A 26,185-nucleotide genomic window follows, 5' to 3' on the forward strand; every position below is an offset into this window, starting at 1 on the left:
CCCGGTCACAGCTGAGTGAATGGATGGGCTGGATTTCTGTGAGGCATCTGATCAAATCATTCGTGACCGCAAGAGCAGGGCCATGTCCCAGGATATGTAAGGCTGTCCTTTCTAGTGGCTCTCAGGAGAATAGGTTTTCTAAAGTAGACTACAGGAGGTATAAGCAATGATAGTCATAAGGACTATAGCCCTCCAATTTGGGATTTGTACCTTTCTATGGGCTCCCAATACATTGTGCTGCCCTTTCATAGTTCTCAACATACTGTATTACAATTAACTGTGAATATTTCTGGCTTCCACACTGGGCTAGGAGCTTCTCGTGAGGTTGGACCATTCTTGCTTTTCTTTCTTTATCCCATGTTTCTGGTACAGTCCTTGGTATACAGTAAGTAATCAATAAATGTGTGTTCCAGAGCGCAGGCGGATTAGCATTCAGTATGCATATTTGCAACCTATTTTTCACACTAAATATATATTTTGGGTAAATATATGGTAATTAGCCAAATATGATGATATGGTAATTTCTCGCCTTTCAGTTCTAGAGCCCTAGAGTCCAAAGGTTCTGTTTTATTTTCTCCACAAAATAAACCTCCAGTTTTCTGCTGACAAGGGGGAAGAATAGTCACCAGCTGCATGGAACTGGGGAGAAGATCTGGCCCTCTAACTGCTTCTTAAACAGACTTTGAACCAATTTGCCCGGTTTTTAGTCCTACCTTCACAGACTCTAACAGAAGTACCTGGTGTAGCCCATTTTGCATATGTCTGGTTACATCTTGGTTTTCTTCACTTTTGGTTTAGGGTTAGGCTTTCTTTGGTCTGTTAAAGCATTTATCAAGTGTCCACCTGTTTTTCCATCCACTCTTGTGTTATTCTCGTCATGTCTTGCCAATTCTCTTTGTCCCCGAGGATTTATGCCTTTAAAAAAGGCATTCTTTTGTCTTAGTATGGTCTGGGGAGAAAGTGAAAGCAAATGTACCCATTTGATCCATCATCTTTTTCCAGACGTCCCTGTTTGCATGATTTCCTTTTTTTAATTTTTAAAAATCACTTTTATTGAGGTACATTTGACACATACTAAAATTCTTTGATTTTAGGTCTACGATTCAATGAGTTTTGACAGATATATGCAGTCGTATAACCACCAATATCATAATGTAGAGCATTTCTATCACTCCAAAAAGCCCCCTTGTGCCCATTTATAGTCAATTTCCTCCTCTCACCCTGATCCTAGCAAACACAAGCCTGCTTTCTGTCACTACAGTTTTGTCCTTCTAGAATTTCACATAAAATTGTTTATAATATTCCCTTATCCTCCTAATGTTTGTAGAATCTGTAGTGTTTGTGCCACCTGTTTCACAATATTAGGAATTTGTTTCTTTCCCAACAAGTCTAATTAGAGGCTTATCAATTTTATTAAGCTTTGCAAATAAATATCTTTTGGTGTCATTGAGTTTCTCCATTTCTTTCTGGTTTTGATTTCATTAATTTCTATCCTTCACTATGTTTGTTTCTTTTATATAAAATATAACAGTCCTTAGCTACCCATTATTAATATGATGAAAAGACATTTTTAATATGTTTTGTCTAATTTTATTTTATTGGTAATATAGTATTCCTTTGATTGGCAGTTCCCTATTATTAGTTAGGGCATTGCTTTGAATGTTTTCTTGGCCATATGCTTTTCTATTTCTGGTAAGTGCCTTTCTTTTTTAATAAAAAGAGTTGGGTTTTTTGTCATTTTTTTAAATACTTAAGTTTTTCAAAATATCATTAACTTTAAATGATTATAAACTCCCTTGTATATTAAGAAAGATCATACTTCATCTCTCTCATTTATTCATTCTTTTAAAAAACGTTTGTTTGAAAAACCAGGAGCTATGAGGTAATTTTTGATAATCACCTATATTTTTTTTCATATGCATTTGAGGGGTTTTTGTGCATGTGTTTATGTTCACGTTTTTATCTTTTAGAAGTTTATACTGGAATAACATATGAGATATCTTTTTTCATACTGTTTTTCCAATATTTTGGCTTTAGGGGGCTTAAGGTATAAAGAAGTACAAAGCTTTTTCCCCCACTATTCTCCATATTACGAGAATGAACGAATCTGTCTCACACTGGGCCAGACTTAAGCATCTGACGTTCTGGATGATGTCACCAGCACAGTGAGGAAGAGGAAATTCTTACTCTTTGGGGTTCACAGCTGCAGTATTCCTCCTTGTCTCCCAAGATTTTAGACTATCCTGCAACTATGACATCTTTGTAGCAAATGTTCTCTCAGATGAGTGAGAAGGAAAGCCATGTGCTTGTCTCAGTCTTGGTCCTGTGTGTCCCATGATCATACCTAACCAGCTTTGATGACCACATCAACAGAAAAAATGAGATTCCCCATATTGATGAGTCAAAAAAATGTCAGGAGCTTTCCTATATACGTGTTATATGTGATTATATACTTGTGGGGGTAAATATGGATAATAATTTTGAAGAGAATGGTGAGTTAAATTTTTTTTTTCTGTGTGAGGGATCTGATACCTGACCAACTAGAATTATCCACTTGCCTCAGAGCTGGGAGAGGAAGATAAGGTGGGCAGCCTTGGCTTTATTATGTCCAATATACAAAGATAAAGGAATTGCTACCAGTTTTCAACTGCAAAAATATAATTGTAATACCTACTTCAAGGATATGTAACACCCACTTCAAAGCCAGGTGTCGTTAAGAGACAAAACAATTTCTAAATTTTTTAAGCTCTCACAAACAAATTAAGTGTGAAGCCTGAAAGACTTGAATGTTCAGTGGACTATAAACTGTGGGAATACAGAACTCAGGAGATGATGCATGAAAAGTCCCTGCTACACTGCAATGAGAGAAAGTTGACTCTTGGTTTCTGTGGAGTGTGGAAAGGAGAAAGGTGAGAGGGAAGTGCTCAGTTAGACACCTTTCTGATGGCTTTACCTTTTGTGAGCTGAAATCCTAGATGGGAAGGTAAGTGTTAGGCAGGTTGAATAGAAAGGCTGAAGCAGAGATGCTTCTACGCTACTTCCTGATTGGGCCTCTGTGGGCAAAACGTTCCCCTCATCGATATGGAGGGCCTTCGTCCAAATGAAAAATGTTTACACCGTGTGGCTAGGCAGAATCTGATGTAGCGGATGAAAGCTGGCTCTACTGTAGGAAGCGAGCAATACTGAATTTCTCGCATGCTTTTGGGGATGTGGAAGTTACCTGAGTTGAGAGCCAGTGGAGTTACCCAGTGGGCCTTATAGTCAAAGATAAGATGACCCTAACAATCATCTCAGGGTTCCGTAAACTGACCAAAGGCAGACAATTTGAGAAAGCATTTACTCTTGAAAAACTGCTAGGGTTGGATAAGAACAGTGGGAGTTTGTAGCCTTTAGCCATCAGAGGGGCAGACTTGATTTCGTGAGATGATGGTGGAGTGTGAAAATGGCAAAATCTATAGAAAACAGCAGGAACAACCTGAAGTTTTAAGTCCAGGAGAGTACTGAAAGAAAAAATTCTCAGAAAAATAATCAGAATCCAGAGTAGCTATAACATATTACCTACAAGTCCAGTTTTCAACCAAAAATTACAGTACTTGCAAGGAACCAAGAAAGTCTGACTCAGATTCATGAAAAAAAAATCAGTGTGTGTGTGTGTATGTGTGTGTGTGTGTGTGTGTGTGTCTGTATGCATACTCTGTTTTCTTAATTTCTTTAAACAAACCTAAGGTTTAAAACAATGATTATAACACTGCATCATTGGCTTTATAACATATAGATTAATACATATGATAATAATGGCAGAAATGAGGAATCAGAACATGGAGATCTATTACAGAAAACAATGTTATATTTTACCAGAATGAAGTCAGTATTAATCTGAAGTAGATGGTAAATTAAAGATGCATATTATAACCTCTAGAGCAACTACTAAGAAAGTAACTCTTTAGAAAAGGTAAAATTCAACAGAGGAATTAACATGGTATAATAAAACATATTTGAAATACAATTTTAAAGAAGTGAAGGAGAAACAGAAGGACAAAAAAAACCCCATGAGGCATAGAGAAAACAAATAGTAAAATGGCAGGCATGAATTCAGATTACTTGGTAACCCCAGGTTTTGCTTGACATGAGGTATAAAAGAGACAATGTGGGGTGGCAGAGGCCGTGGACAACCAAAAAGTGAAGACTGGACAGCAGTTCCCTTTAGATGGGGTCTGCATTTGCCATTTTTCCACAGTTTCTATGACTCAATTGCATTCACTTTCTGCGCTCACTTCACTGACTTTGTTACTTGACAACGAGGTGTGTTTTCTCCATCACAGACGGGTCAGTATCCCTTCCTGATCCCATGGGCTCTCCCTTTGCAGATGCATATATCCAATGGGAGCTCTCAAACCTTCCCAGAAGTTATATTTAAATCATTTATAGTTATATTTAAATATTTAAATCATGCATAATTTATGTAAAAATTAAATCATTTTATTCTCTTTCTTAGGGGTAGGGATTGAGTGATTTAAATATGGAACGATCTATTTAAATTTTTATGTAAAGTTAGGAAAATTTTGTTGACATTTAGAGATACTAGTGTAATTTTATGTTATTATTTGTAACACCAGTTTATAAATGAGGCAACCAAGGCTCAGAGAGTTCTCGAACTCTGTACATGGTCAAATTGCAATCCAAGCTTCTTCCAGGGGAAGTATTTTTGCACTTACAAAAAAGAAAGAGAAATCAGGAAGTCAGGCAAAGTCTTAAAAATAAATTAATGCCATGGAAACAAAATTTTTTTTCTAGATCTCATAAAAATGAAAGAAACTTGTTTTTTCATTTTAGACTGGGCTAGATGTCTTCCATGTTCCACTGGAGAATTGGAGGGATTTCAGCTGGAGAAGCTCTGGAGCCGGTGCTAAAATAATTACTCTATAGTATATTTCATTTTTTAAAAGCTGAGAAGAGAGTTGTTTCTCAACTTCGAGAAGTCATAGTTCAAACATAGATAACAAGTTGGTTGTGTTTGCTGTTTTGGCCTTACTCATATCCAAAGTTTCAGGCACCGAGGGGCAAGTGTTTACATATTTTTGTACAGTACAACTTAAGGAATCATAAAATCTTCCACCCTTATCTTTTCTGCTGTACTAGATTACAGTTCTTAATCATTGAATGACACATTCATTGTTCACCTTTACACTAACCGGAGAAGTTTTGTTGCAGTTTCTGTCTCTTGACCTTATTGTGCTTTGGAGTGTGAAGCTGTCCCTCAGATCATTTTGAATATAAACAAGATGGAGACAAGACTTGTCTATAGCTCAGCGTGTGGCTAAACAACATGAGTGGCCCACTTGATCCACTTTTATTCTAATTTTAGGGTTTCAACTGGATTTTTATAGTTACCCATAAAAGTCCCGGTTGGGTGCTTCCCTGGTGGCGCAGCGGTTGAGAGTCCACCTGCCAATGCAGGGGACACGGGTTCGTGCCTCCGTCTGGGAAGATCCCACATTCCTTGGAGCGGCTGGGCCCGTGAGCCATGGCCGCTGAGCCTGCGCGTCCGGAGCCTGTGCTCCGCAACGGGAGAGGCCACAACAGTGAGAGGCCCGCGTACCGCAAAAAAATGATTTTTTGACTTGGGATGCAGACAATACACTTATTTCATTTGTTTTCTCAAGTTCAAAGCCACTTTGGAATGACTCTGTTGAGTTGCTTTTAGAAGTTTTTACACTCATTTGACCAGTCTCCGTAAATCTTTGTCCTTGACTCTGATTTTTGGAAACAGTCAAAGGAAAATTTAGAGCCACGTTTGGGGTAAAAAATTGTGTGACTATGTGGTAGTGAAAAACTGTTTCTCTTGGGTGGTTTGGTTTGAAAGCTGACTCAAAGGTAATTAAAAAAAAAAAAGAGCTCAATAGTGCTTTGAGGGATGGCCTTTATTTCTTCCAGATGTCAGTTACCCTTTCCACTAAGCTCTCATAATATACTATGTGTGATTCTATCATGCATATATAATTTGGGTTTTAGTTTTTTGTTTACTGCCTTCACCCTGTTTGATCAGCCTGAGAGCCACTTGGGAAAGATATACTTCTGTGCATCTTTGATATTGTTGGAGACCACTGACATTGTTGGAAGCCAAGAGATTGAACTGAAGGATTCATTATTAGAATGAATGAATCAATCAAGCAGTATAAATGGAAAGCATCCCAAGTTAACTATTTTAAAGGGGACAACACACACCTTATGTGTTAAGCATCCATTCTCATTAAAAAAAATATTTGTATATATTCCTGAAATCAAAATGAATTGAAAATTAATTGATATTGGATGGTATAACTTTCCTTGGTCACTAAAGTCAGTTCCGGGTATGGAAAGTCATTGTCTTCCGCTTGACAACCAAGACTCACGTCACTACACACTTGTGGTTTTTCTAATTGATGAGCAAGGAAATGTAAAATTTGTAGAATCAAAGGTGAAGCAAAACCCACCAAGAATTATAGCCTACTGTTCTTGTCCTAGTTCAAAAACAAAGTATCAAAGTATTCCAGACTGTTGAAATTTTTGACGGTGCTAACAAGTACTGGCGGCAATCTCAGGAGAGTGCAGCGCGGACACTTTGAAGCTTTCGATGTATAAGGTCTAAAAGAACCAATAAACAAATAAAGCAAGAGCAGCCCTCGCCCCCAGCACAGAAACCACAGAAAATTATCTCTCTTTTATGTGTGCATTTGTAAATTCAGGTATTTTAAAGTTGGATAATCCTGAGTAGGTAGGTAGTGGATAGCAGGGCTTTGAGCGAATTCTTGTCTGTTTCTACGTAGGAGACAAAGGTCGCTTCCCCCAACGCTTGACCCCATAGCGTCTCTGCTTGTCCATCCAGAAACACACAGGTCTGTCCTGACTGCACTCTCCCGCCTTTGAGAAGCTGCACTGGCCCGGAGGCCGGATCCTTCCTCTCCTACGCTCTATTTTGAGGCCCCATGATCTCATGCCCTCTGCAGACCACGCTCTGCAGTTCCAGTCCAGCCCGCGCCGCGAGACCATGCAGGGCGATTCCTCCAAGTGTTCGGCTGGTGGCCGGGGCGCGAGGCGGGTAAGGCTGGGGGGTGGGAGGTGGGGAGTTAAAGACGCGTCCACGTAAACGACCCAAAATAACCCACACGCAGAGCGACCGCCATCAGACAGGAAGCCAAATAATCCGGGGCGTTGAGCTGCTTTCCCCTCATTCGCAGCGCCGGGCTGCGGGGGCCGAGCCAAGGGTCTGGCGGCCAGGGGCGGGCGCGGCGGTCGGGGCGGGGCGGGGTGAGGCGGGGCTCGTGCGGAGCCTATTAAAGGCGCGGCGGGGCAGTGAGAGCCGAGTGCCCAGCGCTACGATGGAGCGTGACGGCTGCGTTGGGGTTGGGAACCGCGGCGGCGAGGGCGGGCGCGGCTCCCGGGAGGGCCCTGCGGGGAACGGCCGCCACCTGGGCCGTGGCTCTACAGCCGAGGCGCCCGGGGAGCCGCTGGCGGCCTCGTCCCTGCTGGCCCCCATGGACCTGGGGGAGGAGCCGCTGGAGAAGGCGGCGCGCGCCCGCACGGCCAAGGACCCCAACACCTATAAAGTGCTCTCGCTGGTAGGTCCCGGCCGGCCCGGCGCGCGGGAGGGCGGGGAGGGCGGCACCCGCTCCTGCGCTCCGAGCGGGCGCGGTCAGCACCCGGGGCCCGGAGAGAGACAGCTTTTGTGCCGCTCCTCTTCGCCTTCTCGCTCTCCTCTACCGGCTTTATCGGTGCTCATCACCGCCGAGCCTTCTCTTCCCCCCGGGGGAATAGTTCACTCTCACTTGTATTACTGATGCTCAGAAGGGCCTGTTTATGAAACCAGGCTGTTAAAAATCGAGATCTTTAGAAATCCCATCTCTCCCCCGCCCCAAGAGAGCACAAGGTTTTTCGTGGGGAAAACTGACCAGCCCGAAAATTGTTGGTCTTAGGAAGGACGGACAAGGTGTTTTTGTTTCGTTTTGTTTTTTTAATTTTATTTTTTAATTTAATTTTTTACCTCTTTTGGGGGAATCTGGGTGCAGTATTGATGACTTTCCTTGCATTAACCGATTCCACTTGAAAAGATTTAACAGAGCTCTTTAAGTTGTATCAGGAACTCTAGAAAATACTTTTTCTCTTGGCTCTGTGTAGGAATTTCCATGCAGCTGTTCAGAAATTCCGTCAATATTCATGTTATGTGAATGTGAAGAAAAGTTAATGATTCTTCGTCTACTCTTTCAATCATAGGTTACACGGTTTTCGTTGCTAAAAGAAGTACTCACTCTCCCTCTGCTATTTTGTCGTGACAGTTGCAGGATCCACAGTCAATTTTATGAAGTGTGGGGTGGCTTTTCATTCTACATGTATGGTAGGAAGTGCTGGGCTGAGAGTCAGAAGCCTGGGTTCTTGCTTTCATGGCCGCTATTAATTGCTGGGGCCTCCTATAACTCTCCCCAAACCTCAATTTCTTCTATGTTAAAATGAGGACAACATCACTTCTATGTGCATCAGATAAGATTATTGTGAGGGTCACTGTGCAACATTGCATGTGGAGGAGTAAATTCGAAAACTACAAGGAGATACAATCATTTTACTGTATTATATGCAAGTGACAGTTCTATGTATAGTGTACCTTAAAGCATATAATCACTTACATATTATGATTAAACAATGCAGTGTAGAGGATATCTTTTCTGATTTTTGAAATCTTTCCTTTCATAAGCATTTCCATTTTCACTACGTCTTGGGTATCGTGGAGATGATACAGTGCTCTGAGGAACCAACATTCCTAGACTAAAGAGATGGTGTCATAAAATTAGTACTTAAAAATAAGCCTAAGATTCAAAGGGTAAGTGTCCCAAAACACATACTGTTTGTATCTCAAGATACATTTCTGCATCATATATCACTGTTTAAGAACACCTGATATTGATGAGAACTTAGTTTTAGTCTTTTGAGTCACGTTTTTTGTTTTTGTCAATGGAAGACCTTAGCTTTTGCAACACTATCACTTAACTTAGTATCAGTACTTTTCAGTGTTTGGCAGGCATTCAATAATTGTACGTCGAATCTGTAACTCCCGTGTGAAATCACTTCAACGTGCCAATCTACAGTCTTGAAAGTTTGGTAAATTGCCAGTTGCTAAATTCCATTTTAAAATCTTTCCTATTCATTTACCCATAAATCCACAATAGGTATCAGCAGAGATCTGCCTTTGGAACATGCATTTCAGTCTTTGACACCTGCAGTCAGCTGGTCAAAAAGCATTTCTTTATGCTCTGATGATGCAACTCTGGGCTTTGACATGGAAGTGTCTTTAGTATTTTTACAAGTAGGACAATCATGAATATTTTTTATGCCATTAGGAGGGGGTCTCTTGCTGTAACACACGTTGAGTTGGACAGAATTCTTACTTCATGACTTTTGATGAAATACAGTGGGCCATTAATGTACACCAAAACTCATTGCTGTATTTTTGAAACTCTTAATTAATGGTTTCAGGTGAAAGTGAAACCTCTTACCCATTCTTCTTTCCCTTCCCTACTTCAATACCCTTCTTCCCTCTAGACTTTCCCAAATGATGCATTTCTAAAGGGAAACGTCTCCAAGAGGAGCCTGACAGTTGTCATCAAAGAGCTCTGGGACATGTCTTCTAGAGAGAAGCTGTAATTATGGGATTCCTTTTTCAGGTGAAACATCAGCACACTTTTCATAAACCTGAAGAAATGGGTTGACTAGTTGCATCTGGGATTGGGATTACAAGAGCCCAACCACTGAGGTGGTCCTCAGCCACACGGTTGTTATCTAGTAGGATAAACACAAGAGTTGCCTTCTGGAGAGATAGGCAGTAGTGACACGACTGTTGCATTTTTCTGAAAATGTTTCGGATAAACTTAAATGCCGGAGGTATGTGAGAGTAGATGCAGACGGGACGATCCCGCCCTACGCTGGCTTCTCCCCATTTGATCCCTAGGAAGACCACAGGCTCTGCTCTGGAGGCTTTGGCCCTGGGCTCTGGAAGTACTCATGCCTAGGCACTAAGCCAGACTGTGGAAAACCCCAGAAGGGCAAATAAGTACATGCTTCAGTAGATATGTTAGATCTGGATGCCTTTACTGGTTCCAAGTTAAGTTTTGAACTGAAATGTCAGCTTCCACTGAGGTTGGCCACGGACATTTATTTGAAATAACTTTCCTGTTCCCTGGCAGGTATTTTCAACCACGTTGCAGTACACTTCTCCACTGTACAGTAAGCTCTTCCACGGCATAATTTTGTGTTTGTGACCTTCTGCTGTCCTTATGAATACATATACCTGTGTGTGTGTTCACAAGGGGCCTTGTGTGTGGGTGGCTGTGAGTGAAGACAACTTTCACCTTTTGATGAAACAGTTCTTTGTAAGTGGCAGAAGTTGCCTTGTTTATTAGAAATTTGAGTGTGAAAGTTATTAATTCTGTTAGCTTTTCTCTCCCTCTTGCATCGTATCATCTTATTTCTAGAATACAGCATGGAGAATATTCAAGACAGTCCTCTGCTCTTAATCTGACTCAGAATTGACATTGCTTTTTGGTTTGTAAAATTTTATATCTGTCCAGCTATAGTTGAGCATTTTATTTCAAAAATGACCAGAACATCTTAGGGGCCAGAGACATCTCCTGTTTTTCCTTATGGTGTTTGTTGCACGTGTTCTAATAAAATGTACCCAAGGTTTTTAGGAACCCAGCAAGACTGTTGTGTTTACTTCTGGGCCTAAGATGGTACCTCACACTCAGTGTCAGCTTTTGGTCGAATGAATGAAGTGCACTTTTACTTAGACTGAGTAACACTTTGACTTGGAAAAGGACAAGATGGGAAGACTAAATACACAACCACATACCCATATGGCCAGTTGAAAGTCAGGAATCCAAATACAGATGCATTAATAGAGATGACATTGGGTATCAATTCAGGGATAAGATCAACCTGAAATATCATTTGTTTAGCACATAGGGAGACGGAAGAGGCAGTGAATGAATGATAAACAAAAGTTCCCAACGAAGGCCAGCATACTGAAGAGGCCAGCAGGGCCTCCACGATAACTTGGATTCAGAATCAAGATCTAGCTACTGGGCACGCCCTCAGAAAGAAACAAGGCAGGTGCAGCCGTTTGGCAGTACAAATAAGGCCATCCTTCAGGTACAAATGGGTCTCCCTTGCTTATACCAAGGCATCTTCTGTTTTGGTGACTTTGCTGTCACACCCCAAATGCAGTCCTTGTGGCTCTTGTAGGGAACTGTTTTCTTCAGCATTGCTTTCTGTGACTTCCTTTCTTCTGCTTTGAGTCATATTCCGGTGTTTCTCTCTCTCACCATTTATATTTCAGCGGTTTCTACTTCATGCAGCCTCTTAGGAATACACAGGCACCCTTTCAACCCCCTTTTTTTTTTCCATTCTATTCCACTTTTTCAGTTACCTCTGGGCACTCAGTTTTGCTGTCTCCTGCCCCATCATATCCTAATCATGACTGTGACTCATGACTTTCGCTAGAGCCATGTTGAGAGACCTTATGCATTTTGTATAATAAAGATCTTGGGACCATTAGCCTTTTTAGAATATTTATAGAAATTTTTTTATCAGCTTCTTATCTTCCTCCAGGCAACTCTTCTTCTCAGATATCAGCATTAAAGGCAAATGAAAATAGTTTTAAATTCAGTTTTGTTTTTGATCATTTCCATTGCAAAATATCTGTGTTACTCTTAAGACATAGCAAATGTATTTCATCTCTATTATGGACATTTTAGACAAGCCAAAGAACTTAATCATGATTCATAACTTTTTGGGAGGGTAGGTAGGGGGAAAGCCACTTCAAGTTTCAAACAACATAGGAACAAAAACCTTTTGGAATACAACTTGTAATTAGAGATCTGCCTCTGGTTAAAATAAACATGCCTCCATCAACCATGAAATATCCCCCAAACAACAAAAATAAACAAGAAACCTTTTAGCAGATGAGCCCAAGGCCGAACATAGGTTACTCTTCTAAGTTGTGTGCAACAAGAACTGATACTCAGAGTGCTGACCCAATATGAAAACCCTTTGGCATCAAACGAGAGCTAAGTTATGTATTTACCAAGGAAAGAAGGTATAATAATATATTTAAAAGGGCTTCTCAAAAGAATGACCCGAATGTTCAGCTAAATATTAACTGGAACATTCTGTTTCCTGAGTGTTTTAATTGTATGAGGTTTGATTACAAGAATTAAGATATTATCGCTATCGTTATAGAAATCAAATAATGTGACATTTGTCTAAACTATGAAGTATACTAGAAGAAGTAACTTAATAGTGAAAGAATACCACTATTAAAATCTAACATTTCTCTTTTTTTAAATTTCATCTCATAAGGTGAGATACTAATTTTACCTTGATCTTGAGCAAATTCAGAGACGAGAAAAATGTTATTATCAAGCTGCGCATCCGTAGGTAGGGGAGCGAGGGAAGATGGAAACATCTCATTATGAAGCAAGTATAAGATCAGTGACGTAGAAATCAGTTCTGAAAATCCTTTCTAGTTCCATGTAAGTCAGTCTGTCTTGTGCTGGGCCCCCTCCCACCTCCCTGAGAATCTTCATTAACAAATAAACAAACAAAAATATAGTATCGATAGTATTTTTCATTTTATCCTCCCACTTTTGGGTTTTAGAATAACGTTTGGTGGAAAAGTAGGCGGTAAAAGTTCAGATGATTATTACATAGCACTTTGCACTTTCAGAAGCATTTTCTCATATATTTTTAATTGATCCTTGGCATATCAGCAACTCTGAAATAGGAAAGTATGGTGACAGTCAATCCTAGTTTACAGATAAGGAAACTGAGGCTCGCAGAGGTGTTTCTTAAACATTAGGGTGCATAGGAACCAGCTGGGAACTGTTAAAAGACCATAGATTCCAGGGCTCCAATCCCAGAGACTGTGATTTAGAAGATCTGAAATTCTTATGGACTGAAGGGTTGTGTCCCTCCCAAATTCATATGTTGAAGTCCCAACCCACCAATGTGATGATATATGGCAGTGGGGCCTTTCAGAGGTAATTAGATTCAGATGAGATCATGAGGATGGAACTCTCGTGATGGGATTTGTGGCCTTGTAAAAAGGGGAAGAGAGAGAGGAGATCTGAGCACACACACCCACCCATAGAGGAAAGACCATGTGAAGACATAGTGAGAAGGCAGCCATCTGCCAGCCAGGGCAAGAGCCCTCACCAGGAAGCAAATTGGTCAATTCCTTCATCTTGGACTTCTGAGCCTCTAGAACTGTGAGAAATACATTTCTGTTATTTAAGCCACCCAGTCTATGGCGTTTTGTTATAGCAACTTGAGCAGACTAAGGTAGGAATGGATCTAAAGAATCTGTATTTTTTAAACAAGTACCTCAAGTTGTTCAGATGTAGTTGGTTCAGTTATTCCACTTCTAGAAACGGTGGGTTAAATTTATAGGCATAAGTCACATCATTTGTAAGTAGTGAACTGTGATAACTGAAAGGACTTTTAACTACAGACTTTTATTCTGGACTAATGGCTAACCCCCCCTCCCCCATTTATTTCCCTTTTATCAATGTGAAGTCAATAATCATGTTATCGTGAGCTTCCAAAGTATACAGATTTGGGGAAAAGTGACTTCCTTCTTAATCTGAGTTTCCTTCTTAATATATCTTTAGATGTACTACAACAGGAAAATAGAGTCATGATAGTCGTTTTGGAGTGAGTGAATTTTCGCAAGCATATCTCATTTGTGGGTCAGTCATTTTCTCACCATACCTTAGGACTTTACACAGATTTAGGTGGCAAATATCCTATCACTGATGTGGTTTGAGACCCTTAAAGATCACTCTATCTTGGTTTTCAGGGAATAGTCCTGAGAAAGTATTGGGCTGGCCAAAAAGTTTGTTCGGTTAATGAATATGTTGTTCAATAAAGTTCTTGGTGAAAATGAAAAATGTCTTTTATGTTTACTTAAAACCGAAGAAACTTTTTGGCCAACCCAATAGTTTATTCCTAGAGCTGACTTCTTTCCCTTGATAAGTTTTTTGGCATTAGCAAGCATCTGGAGCCTTTGGTCTCTCATGGAGAGAGAGAACTGAAAAACTCAACAGTTTTTTTATGATGCTATTATACAATAAAATAAATTTAGCTATTATTATGTGATTTTTTTTTTTTTCCAAATAGAGTTTCATATTACTCCAGAGTACCTGTAAGTGATTTTGGATAAATATGAACAAAGCTTCAGCCAGAGTATTTCAAGCAACAGTTCTCAAAGTGTGGTCTGTAAATCCCTGAGGGGTCCCTAAGAGCCTTCCAAGGGGACTGTGAAGTCTAAACCATTTGAACATTGATAGACATTATTCACCCTTCTCACTGTGCTGCCGTTTACACTGCCGGAGAACTGCTTGCCCCTCAGCAGGAATCAGGGCAGTGGCACCAGTTGTACAGGTCCTCATGCATCTGCAGTTAAAACCAAAAAAGCCAGTTTCACTTAATGAAGAAGTAAAAATGTCCTCAATGAAGCAGATTTTATTAAATTTGAACCTAAATTACCTTCCTTTTTAATATTCTGTGCGACGACATTGGAAGTCTGCCTTTAGCACGTCTGCTGCAGCCTGAAGTACTGTTGTTTTCTGGAGGGAAAGCAGTTGAGCTGCTGTTTGAGTTGTGAGCTGAACTAGCTGCCTTTTTCATGGAACACCATTTTTATTGGAAAGAGCAACTGACAAACCAGTGATTCAGACTTGGGTATTCGGCACATACTTTCGCAAAAATGAAAAGCATTAGCTTGTCACTTCCAGGAAAACAAAATGAGGTACCTGCTGCCTGTGATAAAATTCGATCTTTTAGGTAAAAATTGAAATTTTGGAGAACTTGTTTCTGTCACTGTAAGCTTGACAGCGTCCCAATCCTTAAAGATTTTTCGGACGAAATAGATGGAGATAGTAAGGAATGTGATTTTTTTCATCTGGTACAATGACATGTGTCAACATTTGAAAGAAATACGTAGCTCAGTGAACCAATATTTTCCAAAGGACCAATGGATGATTTACAAAATTATGCATGGGTGTAAGTTCCAATCAAACTGCAAGATAGACTAATGAATTTTAATATAATGGTATGAAAAGTTCATTAATATTGTTTCAAGTTTCATGTTGCATTTCACCTTTAAGAAATTATAACTAAGAATTTTAGTCTAGTTTTCAATAAGAATGTACACAATTATCTGAAAAGGCTTCTTAGGGTCCTCAGTAATTTTTAAGAGTATAAAGGGATTTTGAAACCAACAGTTTTGAGAATATCTGCTTTAAGGAAAGGTGTGTTCATTCAATACTATTTTTAGTACTAGGGAGAGAGGGAAAGGAAATTAAGACATATAAAAAGAATCAGCTATTTACAACAGTTGTATCTTTATTTAGGTAAGGTCCTTTATGGATTTCAAAATACTTTTACATCTACCACCTGGTTTGGTCCAAACCACAGTTCTGCCATTATCTCCATGTTAGAGATGAAAAAATCATGCTCAGAGAAATTAAGGGGGCTTTCCAAGATCACAAGACTAGTATAGTTATTCTCTTAATCTCATTGCCGTAGCTTATTGAGAAATGAAGTCAGACAGAATTGGATTTAAATCCTGGTACTGTTCTTTTTGAAGGTAGGCAAATAACTTAAATTTCCTGAATATCAGCTTCCACAACCATAAGATAGGCTTGATAAAACCCTGTTAGGTGTTGTTAGGAGAATTAAGTTAGATAAAGTATACAAAGTGGCCCATAGTGTGCCCCGAATAAGTGGTCATTTTTCTTGTTATTTTTGATAAGCTTCAGTGTTACTGAATTTTTAAATTTTTCCTTATTCAGAAGACACTTTACATCTTTGCTACCCAAAGTGTGGTCTGTAGACTAGCATATCAGCATCATCTCCTTGGAACTTTCACAGAATGCAGACTCTTGGGCCCCACCCCAGACCTACTGTACCAGAATCTATATTTTCACAATCCCCAGGGATGTGTCTGCACGTTGAATTTTGAGGAACAGCACACTCCATAGGGCTATGAGGAGGCACAGAAGGTGCCCCAACCTGGAATTCTTTAGCTGGGGGTTCCAATCAACCCTTATCCTGCCATTGACTTCATACATGTTGCTATGATTTAAAAAAGAAATTACTGAATGTTCCTTATTGACCTCAACTGTGTTAGCGTTGTGTGGAAGTGGTGCTGCGGCTGGTTGCATTTGCCCCTTTCCTACCTTGAACTTAAGAGGCACATTGATTAAAGTAGCCCCACTGCTTTTGTGTCTACAGGACATTTCATACACAGTCTGTTTCTTTAATTGCCTTTCCTTACCCTGCCTTGGCTTGTCCTTTAATTGCTCTTTATTGCTGTCCACTGTGCCAGTCTTCTGCCTTTGCTGTTATCTGATAACACTCCAATGTTCTTTCCAATTCAACCATCCATCTATCAGAATGTCAAGTAGATTTCACTTTACATTGCTCCATCAATAGAACTCTTCAATTCAAAGTTTCCACTTCAGTACATTCTCAACAATCTACAATATGCTTGACATAATACCAAAACAAAGGAGTCTTAGACCGGGGCTTTTTCAAGTGGTGTTGATGTATTGAGTCAGGTTTGATGTGTTTGGCACAGAGTTTACTCCATAATACTTCATCGTCCAAACACACTGGCTTCCTGTAAAGTGCCACCCCGCACCATTTAGATTAGAAACTTCCGAGACCAGGAGAAATAGGTGAATGCAGTATATCAGGTGGGAAGGGTGTAGGTTAGGAGCACTGTGAATAGACTGTTGATCTTATCTCCTTTTGGATTAACCAGAGAAGCAGTACAGAACAGCTCTGCTTGTACACTAATTAAATACCTTACTGATCAGCTCACAGGAAGTAAATGTGAAGAATGTTGACATAGGAAAGTATTTATGCCTTTGTCATTTCTTGGAAACTTTCAAAGGAAAAGAGAACATTGATTTTTCTGGGAAGCTTCAAAGATCTTGAGAGACGGGTCATGTGAAGGGTACTAAACCTGGAGTCACAAGAATTGTTTGCTGTGTGACCTTTGAGCAGTTGTTTCACTTTCTGTGACCATAATATGAGAGTTTTGGATTAGGTGGATTTCTTCTAGGTTTTAAATCTTTGTATAGAGAGCTTATAATATTTCTCCCTTATTATAAAGATACTACGTATTGCAGAAATTACAGAAAGTATAAAGGAGAAAATAAAGATTGTGTACTTGTTATTATCTGTTATTAATATTTTGGTTTTTTCTCTCAGGACTTTTCTATGTGCATGTATCACTTTTTTTTTTTTAACAAAAATGGGATCATGCTGCATATACTGTTCTATTTTCTTTTTTAACTTATATTTCCATTATGAGATTTTCCCATTGCTAGATGGCTTTTTTTTTTTTTTAATTTTTGGCTGTGTCGGATCTTAGTTGTGGCACGCAGGATCTTCGTTGATGCTCGTGGGATCTTTCATTGCAGCGTGTGTGCTCTTCCTTGCGGTGCGCAGGCTTCTCTAGTTGTGGCGTGCAGGTTTTCTCTTCTCTATTTGTGGCGCATGGCTCCAGAGTGCCTGAGCTCTGTAGTTTGTGGCACGCAGTTTCTCTAGTTGAGGCGCATGGGTTCAGTATTTGTGGCACTCGGGCTTAGTTGTCCTGCGGCATGGGGGATCTTAGTTCCCCGATCAGGGATTGAACCCGCGTCCCCTGCATTGGAAGGCGGATTCTTTACCACTGGACCACCAGGGAAGTCCTGCTAGACAGCTTTTTAATGCACCTTTCATGAATGGGATTTTGAGACTTTTATCAACTTTAGTTCATGGGGTAATCTTTGAAAGCATCTCTACTCATACCTCAGACATAATCATTCCCCAAGAATTTAAATATTTTTTAGGACACAGTTTTTGTTTTATTCATCCCTCAACTCCATCTCCATTGCCTATGTCTCTTCTTATGGTTCAATTATTAGTTTTCTGAAAATAATTACTTCCCTGCACTTTGTTTCCGCTCAGAATTTCTCAGAGACTGCCACAACACATGTGGGAAATTGTGTACTCCTAAATGCACTCTTCTTTTCAGCCTTATTTCTCATCACTCAGGTAACAGTGTTACCACTGAGGGCTTCACACTTACAGCTTCATCCATTCATAGCAATCCTGCAGGCCTGGGACGTATGTGTGTAGCCATTTATTAGTCCATATTTGTTAAGCACTCAGAGCAGACCCATCACATAGTAAGTGCTGTGTGTTTGTTGAATTCCCATATGCCTCTATTGAGTTTACTATATGTCAGACCCTATGTTAAGCCCTTCATCTGCTTAATTGGCACAGTTGTGTGAGGCAGAAGGGAGCAAACGTGTTGGCTGGTGAGTCTGGTTTGGAGCCCACACCTCAGGGGACTCTATGTCCCATATGTTATAGGGGACCCACACATGTTATATGCGTAACTTGGATTTAGAAGTTCAAAGGGTTCAGGTTATTTTTCAGCTTCTGCTCTGGTGGTACTTTCCAATTTAGAGGGTCAGAAAGTGTCTCAAGATGCCTATCTCACGAAAGTTCCAGCTGTGTTGAAACACACCTTCCATTACAGCTCAGATTTTTACTGTTCCCCAGATACACTTTACAGGGACCATTTCTTTTCTCTACCCCAGAAGTGGTCTTTCACCTCCTTTTTTCTCACCCAACACCAGGTACCCCCTGGAATCCAACTGAATTTATCCTCCCAAAGGAAACACTCCTTTACTGCTCTTTGGCTTGTATCCCCTGTCCCTGGATCACTTAACTGCAGGTGCCACTTAATCATATAAAGGCCGTAGAGCTTAGAGGTTAAGGGCCAGACTGCTGGAGTTGAATCCTGTCTCTGCCCATAACTGTTGTGTGTCCTTGGGCAAGTCCCTTAACTTCTCTATGCCTCAGTCTCCTCACCTATGAAATGGAGATAATAATAGTAGCTACCTCGCAGGTTTGTGGGTTTTTTTTGTGGTTTTTTTTGCGGTACGTGGGCCTCTCACTGTTGTGGCCTCTCCCATTGCGGAGCACAGGCTCCGGACGCGCAGGCTCAGCGGCCATGGCTCACGGGCCCAGCCGCTCCGCGGCATGTGGGATCTTCCCGGACCGGGGCACGAACCCGTGTCCCCTGCATCGGCAGGCGGACTCTCAACCACTGCGCCACCAGGGAAGCCCTCACAGGTTTGTTTTGAGGGTTATATGAATTAATCTATGTAAACTAATTAGAAAAGTGCCTGAAAGATAGTAGAGGCTAGATTAGGGGTTATTGTTATTATTATGGTTATGGTTAGTAACTTTTTCAACAAATATTTAGAGTTCCTATTGTGTGGGCAGTAATGGTTAAGAGGCTGGGGGCTAAATGGTGGTGAGGGGAGAGGAAAGACTTACTCCATGTTCTCATGGTCCATCCCCACAGGACTGGCTGTTTATGAAAAAATCCTGCAAGAGTGTCTCTCACTGCAGCTGTGATTGGTGTTGCCTAGAAATTATACGCAGGGCTGTGAGAGAGGGTAGTGAGGGGGAGTTGGCTTAGTCAGAGAGGTCTAAGAAGGTGTCCAGGAGGAAGTGACAGGCGAGCAGAAGAGGGTTCTGAAGGGAGGCAGCAGCACATACAAAGGGCCTGGGGTAGCAGTTAGCATGGTGTGACCCAGAATTGGGAGATGACCAGGTAGCTGGTAGGCAGAGAGATGTGTGATGGGTGATGAGGCAGGAAAGGTAGTCAGGGGCCAGGTCCAGGCGGGGCCTTGCAGACCATCTTAGGGCTTTTGGGTTTTGTTTTAAGAGCAATTGAAAATCACTGACATATTTTTCTGTTTGCTTGGTTTTGTTTCCACTTTTGTTCATAGTGACAAAGTCTCATTTACATTTTGGAAAGGTCATTTTAGCTTTAGCGGCAAGAACAAATTAAAGAGAGCATGTTGGGTGTAGAAAGAGCACCGTCTTATTTTTTAACCTGGCTATTTCATAACTACTTTCTCTTTTCTACTAGATTTTTAAGTTTCACATGTGACTATGCAAATTAAAATTTGCATGAATTAAAGTTCAAAAGCGTGAAAAGGAATTCAGTTCCTCCTCATGCTGGCCACTTTTCAAGTGCTCAGCAGTGATGTGCTGGTACCACCCTGTAGGGCAGCACAGACAGAGGGAACATCTTATCATCTTAAAAACTTGAATTGAATCATGCCAAAGATGGTGATATCATAGGGTTTTTTACTTTTATGTTTTTTTCCAGCAAGTAATAATGAAAATGTGCATAAAACAAATGTTGTTTGTTGAAGAAAAGAAGTTGCTTAAGAGAGCTAAGTTGTGAATGCTTTTACAAATATGATTTTAAGATTCCTTATCCAAATGAATGCATGTAATTTTGTTGACTTAAGCCTAAATGTACACATTAAATGGTGACACTTTTCTAAAATTATGGTTCCCTCCTAAATTATAAACCTCTGTATCCATTACCAGATTTTAAGTTCTGTCTTTAAGTTGTGACTGTAATTGTGATTGAGTGTAATTGTGATTGAGTACCTAACCACTGGATCTTTGAAGAAAGTAAATGGTCATTTTAATCTCCCTGTTAATCCCCTTCTGTCCTCAGGGAGAATACCAAAAATCCTCTGGAAGTTTTTTTTTTTTTTTTTAAAGTGAATCATGCTGTATGGACACAGCAGGGTTTTGTTTGTTTGTTTTTAAGAAGATGTTGGGGGTAGGAGTTTATTTATTTATTTATTTTTGCTGTGTTGGGTCTTCGTTTCTGTGTGAGGGCTTTCTCTAGTTGTGGCAAATGGGGACCACTCTTCATCACGGTGCGTGGGCCTCTCACCATCGCGGCCTCTCTTGCTGCGGAGCACACGCTCCAGACGCGCAGGTTCAGTAGTTGTGGCTCACGGACCCAGTTGCTCCGCGGCATGTGGGGTCCTCCCAGACCAGGGCTCGAACCCGTGTCCCCTGCATCGGCAGGCGGACTCTCAACCACTGCGCCACCAGGGAAGCCCCTGGAAGTTATCTTTTTGTTGTCTATTTCCACTGAGCTCATTTTTCAAGAATAAATGCAAGGTCATTATGTTCCAGAAATTGTTTCAGAAAAAACTAGAAATCAATCACATAAACTTAACTGAATATGATGTTCTTTCTCTTTTTGTGTTTCTTCGTCTCTGACGTACCACCTGCATAGGCAGGAAACCTGCCTAGGCAAGAAAAACAATGTCGTTTAGACAAAGCCCATAGCCCTTTACCTCTTAGTCCATCTGTTTCATCCTCCGCGTGAGGGTGGCAAGGGCTGTCCTGTACCATTAATAAAGTGGTTTCCTCTCTTTCCTGTCTTATGAGCTAAAACAAAACTTAAAACATTTTTTCCTAAAATGACTTAATACTCCTTTTATTTAGTGAGTCATGTCTTTCTTGATTGTAGCTTCTAATGAAACAAACTGTTTTCAGGATTATTTTGGCAGTGCTTTTGTTGTTTCCCCTTGAGATCCAACTGAAGCAAGATCTAATTAAAATATGTTTTGCATCTAGGAGACTGAGAATTAAAAACAAGTAAACTCTCAGAATGAAAAGTTCTTTGCCTATATTTAATTTAGCTTCGTTTATGCCTTGGGGTATGTGTATGTGTATATCTGATGTCTGATCATTTGCTGTACGGCCAATTAGAAAAAGAAAAGTCCATACCTGGTAATTTAATCAAGAGAATTTAATATAAGAAACCAGTTACAAAGGTGTTGGAAGAGCTGAAAGTCAAATATTGGAAGAGCCGAAAGCCAAACGGGATGGTATGGCAATGTGGCAACCCAGGGAATAGTACCAGAAAGAAGCTTGTACTACCTTGAGGGCAGGAAAGGCAAAGGGAAAAGCTGATGAAACCCAGAGCTGGCAGCCAGGACTTCCCTGTAGGAGCTGGGACTCTGGAGAGATGCAGCCCCTGCCAGGGGTCCTGTCTGAGGCTAGAACAGGGAAGATGTATTCTGACTTCTCCCACTTCCTCCCACCCTCCGATCTTCTGTCAGTGTTTCCCATTGGCTTATCCTGGTCTGATGCTGGAGCCAGGGAGCCTGGGCCATATACTGATATTTACTAAGAGGTCCTTTCTCTGAGATAGAAGCTCAGGAGAAAGACAGTGTCAGAGTTTGGGTTTCTCAGGAAACTGACTCTGAGATGGAGACTGGCATCCCAGGGGTTTTATCAGGCGTGCCCTTGAGATCAGCTCCTATGGAAGGAAAAGGACTGCGGGGAGGGTGAGGTGAGCTGTGAGGCAGTCTCTCAGTGGAGGCCTCCCCCCCGACTCTGTGAACTCTTCCTCCTAGCGTGACCATTTAGAGCTGTCCAGGAGGGAGCTGGCTTTCCTGGGAAGGGGTGTGGCATTGGGCAAGTGCTCTCTTCAGTTTGAGGCAGGCCCTGCCGGCTGGCACCCCCAGCAGCCAGGGGAGTAAGTCCTTCCTTCCCGAAGGCAAATCCAGGCAGCTTATCACAGTCTCCATCACTGATGGCAGCAGATGTGAAAGCAGCATCTGCACATTGTTTAGTTTTAAAAATCATAAAGGACTGAAATATATAAAGCGGAGGTTCAGCTTTTTCACTGAACAATACCATGTATTGTTTAAATGGGTCCATATCCCAACCTATGGCTCTACCTAAATTTAATAATATATATATATTTTAAAGAGTTTATTGATAAAATAAGAAATGCTTATGAAATAGTATTACATGCAAAAAAGAAACAAAATTATGTATAGAATAATTTCTTGATTAAAAAATGCATATAGAAAAACTTGTGTACATTTACGTGTATGCATTTTTTTAAAAATTAAAAGTAGCCAACGTTTTTAAATAGTGGACATTTTGTGGTGGAATAATATGGATTCATGCCTATTTCTTTTTTTCCTTCCCTTTTTAAATAAACTTTTTATTTATAGAATGGTTTTAGATTTACTGAAAAGTTGCAAATCTAGTAGAGAGAGTGTCGATATACCACACACCCAGTTTCCCTGTCACTAACATCTTATATTAGTATAGTACATTTGTCACAGCTAATGAACCAATGCTGGTACAGCCTTATTAACTAACGTCCAAACTTCATTCATATTGCCTTAATTTTTTCCTGAGTCCTTTCTGTTTGTTGTTCTGGTATCCAACCCAGGAATACCATGTTACATTTCAGTGTCACGTCTCGTTAGGTTCCTCTTGGCTGCCTTTCTCAGACATTCTCAGACTTTCCTTGTTTTTGGTGACCTGGACAGTTTTGAGGAGGCCTGGTCATGTATATTTGTGGAATGTCTGATGTTTTCCTCATGCTGAGACGGGTATCATGTGCTTTTGGGAGACAGACCACAGAGGTAAAGTGTCGTTCTCAACATACCATATCAAGAGTCTATGCTATTAAGGTGACTTAATCATCGATGATGTTAACTTTAATTACCTGGCTGAGGTAGTGTTTATCAGGATTCTCCACCTCAAAGATATTGTCTTTTGTGCCTTTCCATTCTGTACTCTTTGGCAGGAAGTCACTGTGTTCAGCCCACACTTAAAGAGGAGAGAGTTCTGTTTCACCTTGAGAGTGGGGTATCTACATAGATTGTTTGGAATTCTTCTGTACTGGAGAGTTGTCTACTCTTATTAATTTATTCAATCATTTATTTATATCAGTATTAACTCATTGATATTTATTTTACACTTTGGATTATAACCTAATAATATGTTGTTCATATTTTTGCTCAAAATTATTCCAGCTTTGGCCATTGGGAGTTGGCTCCTGTGTCCCTTTGACATACCCCCATCATTGTGTATATGTGTTTAGTACTCCCTTACTTTCTGGTGCTAGAAGATGAATCTGAAAGTCTAAAATGTCATCACACATGGTTACAGTTTTTTGTCTTGTGATGAAAAATTTTAAGTTCTACTCTCTTAGCAACTTTCAAATATACACTATAGTATTAGTAATTATAGTCACGATACTGTATATTACATCTCCAGCACTTTATCACTTATTTATTATATAACTGGGAGTTTATACCTTTTGACATACCCCATCATTGTGTGGGCCTGTGTGTGTGTCTGTGTGTGAGTGTATGTGTGCCTCCCCTTATTTTCTGGGATAGGATTTTTAGGCTCCTCTTGTCCTATTTTTTCTCCCCTAAATGTTTACTAACATTCTTGCTGCTATAAAGCTAGTGAGTGTAACCAAAAGTCCACTTCTCCACCTGAAAATTAGAAGTGGACTTATGTAAACATATACGCCTAAACTCTCTGTGCATTTACCAAAGGGAGAAAAGTACACATCACACCACTCACATCCCTTTATCACTCTGTGGAATAGTTTCCAGACATTTCCGTTCTCTGTGAAGTGATGAAGAACCAGGTGGTTACCTCTGAATGAAGCTGGCCAGCTGTGCACTTTCAGCAGAATCAGCTATTAGATTCCTTCATTTACCATTTTGCTGTGGAAATGGTTTAGGCATAAAGTCTGGGAGAAAGAAAAGCAAGCATGTTCTCTCATGTGGTCAGGAAGCCATGTTGGTTAGTACTACCAGCTTGATAAATTCATCTCTGTTCAGCATCTGGTCATCAGCTCTGTAGACTCAAAAGCCCCTAGTGGTTTTTGATGGGTCAGGGATTCAGGAAAGGCTTGGCGGGGCAGGTGTGGCTCAGGGTCTGTCCTGCAGTTGCAGTCAGATGGTGGCTGGAGCTGCAACAGGGAATGGAGCATCTAGATGCTGGCCAGGCATCTCTCTCCCACTTCATGTAGTTTCAGGACTTCCCCACTGGTCTCTGTGCCTGGGATAGTCTGGGCTTACTCACAACGTGATGGCCTCAGAGTAGACTGCCAGCAAGGGGGCTGAAGGCTTTAAGAGTAAGTATTTCAGTATGGATTTACATAATTTTAAAGTAATTGGATAGTATTTTATATTGTTTGCGTTTACCATAATGCATTATATTAACTCAGTTGTTTATTAACAGAAATTTAGGTTATTTGCGTGTCTTTGGTATTACAAATAATGCTGCAATAAATAAATATCTCTATGCATATCCTCATCTGCTTATGTGAACCTTTCTATCAGATAAGAGATTTGGAATTGCAAGAGTGGAGGATATGTACATTTTGAATTTAGATAGATTCATCTAAATGACCTTTGAGAAAGACACTTATGCTTCTATGAAGACAGTGTGAAGGTGCCTGTCTCTCCTTATATCCTTGCCAGCACTTGTAATTATCAATCTTTTTAACATTTGTCAATTTCATTGGGTAAAAAAGGGACTCTTTGATTTATACTTCTTTGATTTTTAATGAAGGCGTATGACATATTTTTATTAGCTGTTTTATTTCCTGAAATGTCTGGTTTATTACTTCTGGTATTTTAAAATTGTGAGTTATCTTTTTCTACTTAACTTTTATACACTCATAATCTATCATGGAAATTAACTTTTTGTCATATGTTGGAAAGTTTTACCTTAGTTTCTCCCACCCTGATTTTTCTTGTGTTAGGGGTTCTTTTTTTTTTGGAATTTTTACAGAAATTCCTAATTTTTATGAAATCAAATATATCAGCTTTTCCATTATAATTTTTGGATTTTGTGCCATGCTTGTAAAGGTATTTATCACCCTAAAAAAATAAAAATATTTGCCTATATTTTCTTCTAGTGATTTCATGTTATACCTTTAAATACTTATTTCAGATGTTATTTTGTTGTAAGGCAAGAGATAGAAATCCAGTTTACTATATACGTCCCTCAAGATCTCTTTTCTCAATAGATTGCTTTTCTTAAAAAGCTAAGGTAATTCTGAAGATTAGATAAAGAGAGGCCACAAAAATGTATTTTTCAATACTAACAGTCCTGTTGAAGACAGAAGACGGTTAAATAAGCCATCAGACTAAGAACAGTGTTGGTATTTAATAATTCTGTGATCCCTTGTGGGCATTACCCATTGGTGGATGTAAATAGAAATTCTAGGGGCAGGAGGCTATATCTGAGGAGTTACCCACCAGCTTTTTAAGAGGATCCTGCTTTGTGTCGAGGTGTTTGCTGTTACTGATCTTGTTGATTAGGTGCTTGCATCTCGGGATTCAGTGAGGGTGTGGGAGTCATGGAAGGAAGCTTGCCATCAGAGCTGAATCTCTGCAGAGACCATTACTTTAAACTACCAAATGGACTTTTA

General features: G+C 40.2%; 1 protein-coding gene across 2 annotated transcripts in view; it reads left to right on the plus strand.

Annotated features, from left to right (window-relative positions):
• The first annotated feature begins 7,335 nt into the window (after window positions 1-7,335).
• The window catches only part of ENPP1 (ectonucleotide pyrophosphatase/phosphodiesterase 1), a 66,711-nt gene continuing 47,861 nt past the window's right edge, over window positions 7,336-26,185 (plus strand). For both annotated transcript variants that reach the window (XM_073789604.1, XM_004313331.4), the window contains exon 1: window positions 7,336-7,598. In XM_073789604.1, the coding sequence (XP_073645705.1) occupies window positions 7,359-7,598 (240 nt within the window). In that variant the 5' untranslated portion in view covers window positions 7,336-7,358. The remainder of the gene's footprint in view (window positions 7,599-26,185) is intronic.

The sequence above is a fragment of the Tursiops truncatus genome, chromosome 12, assembly GCF_011762595.2.
Source record: "Tursiops truncatus isolate mTurTru1 chromosome 12, mTurTru1.mat.Y, whole genome shotgun sequence".
Classification (NCBI taxonomy): Eukaryota; Metazoa; Chordata; class Mammalia; order Artiodactyla; family Delphinidae; genus Tursiops; species Tursiops truncatus.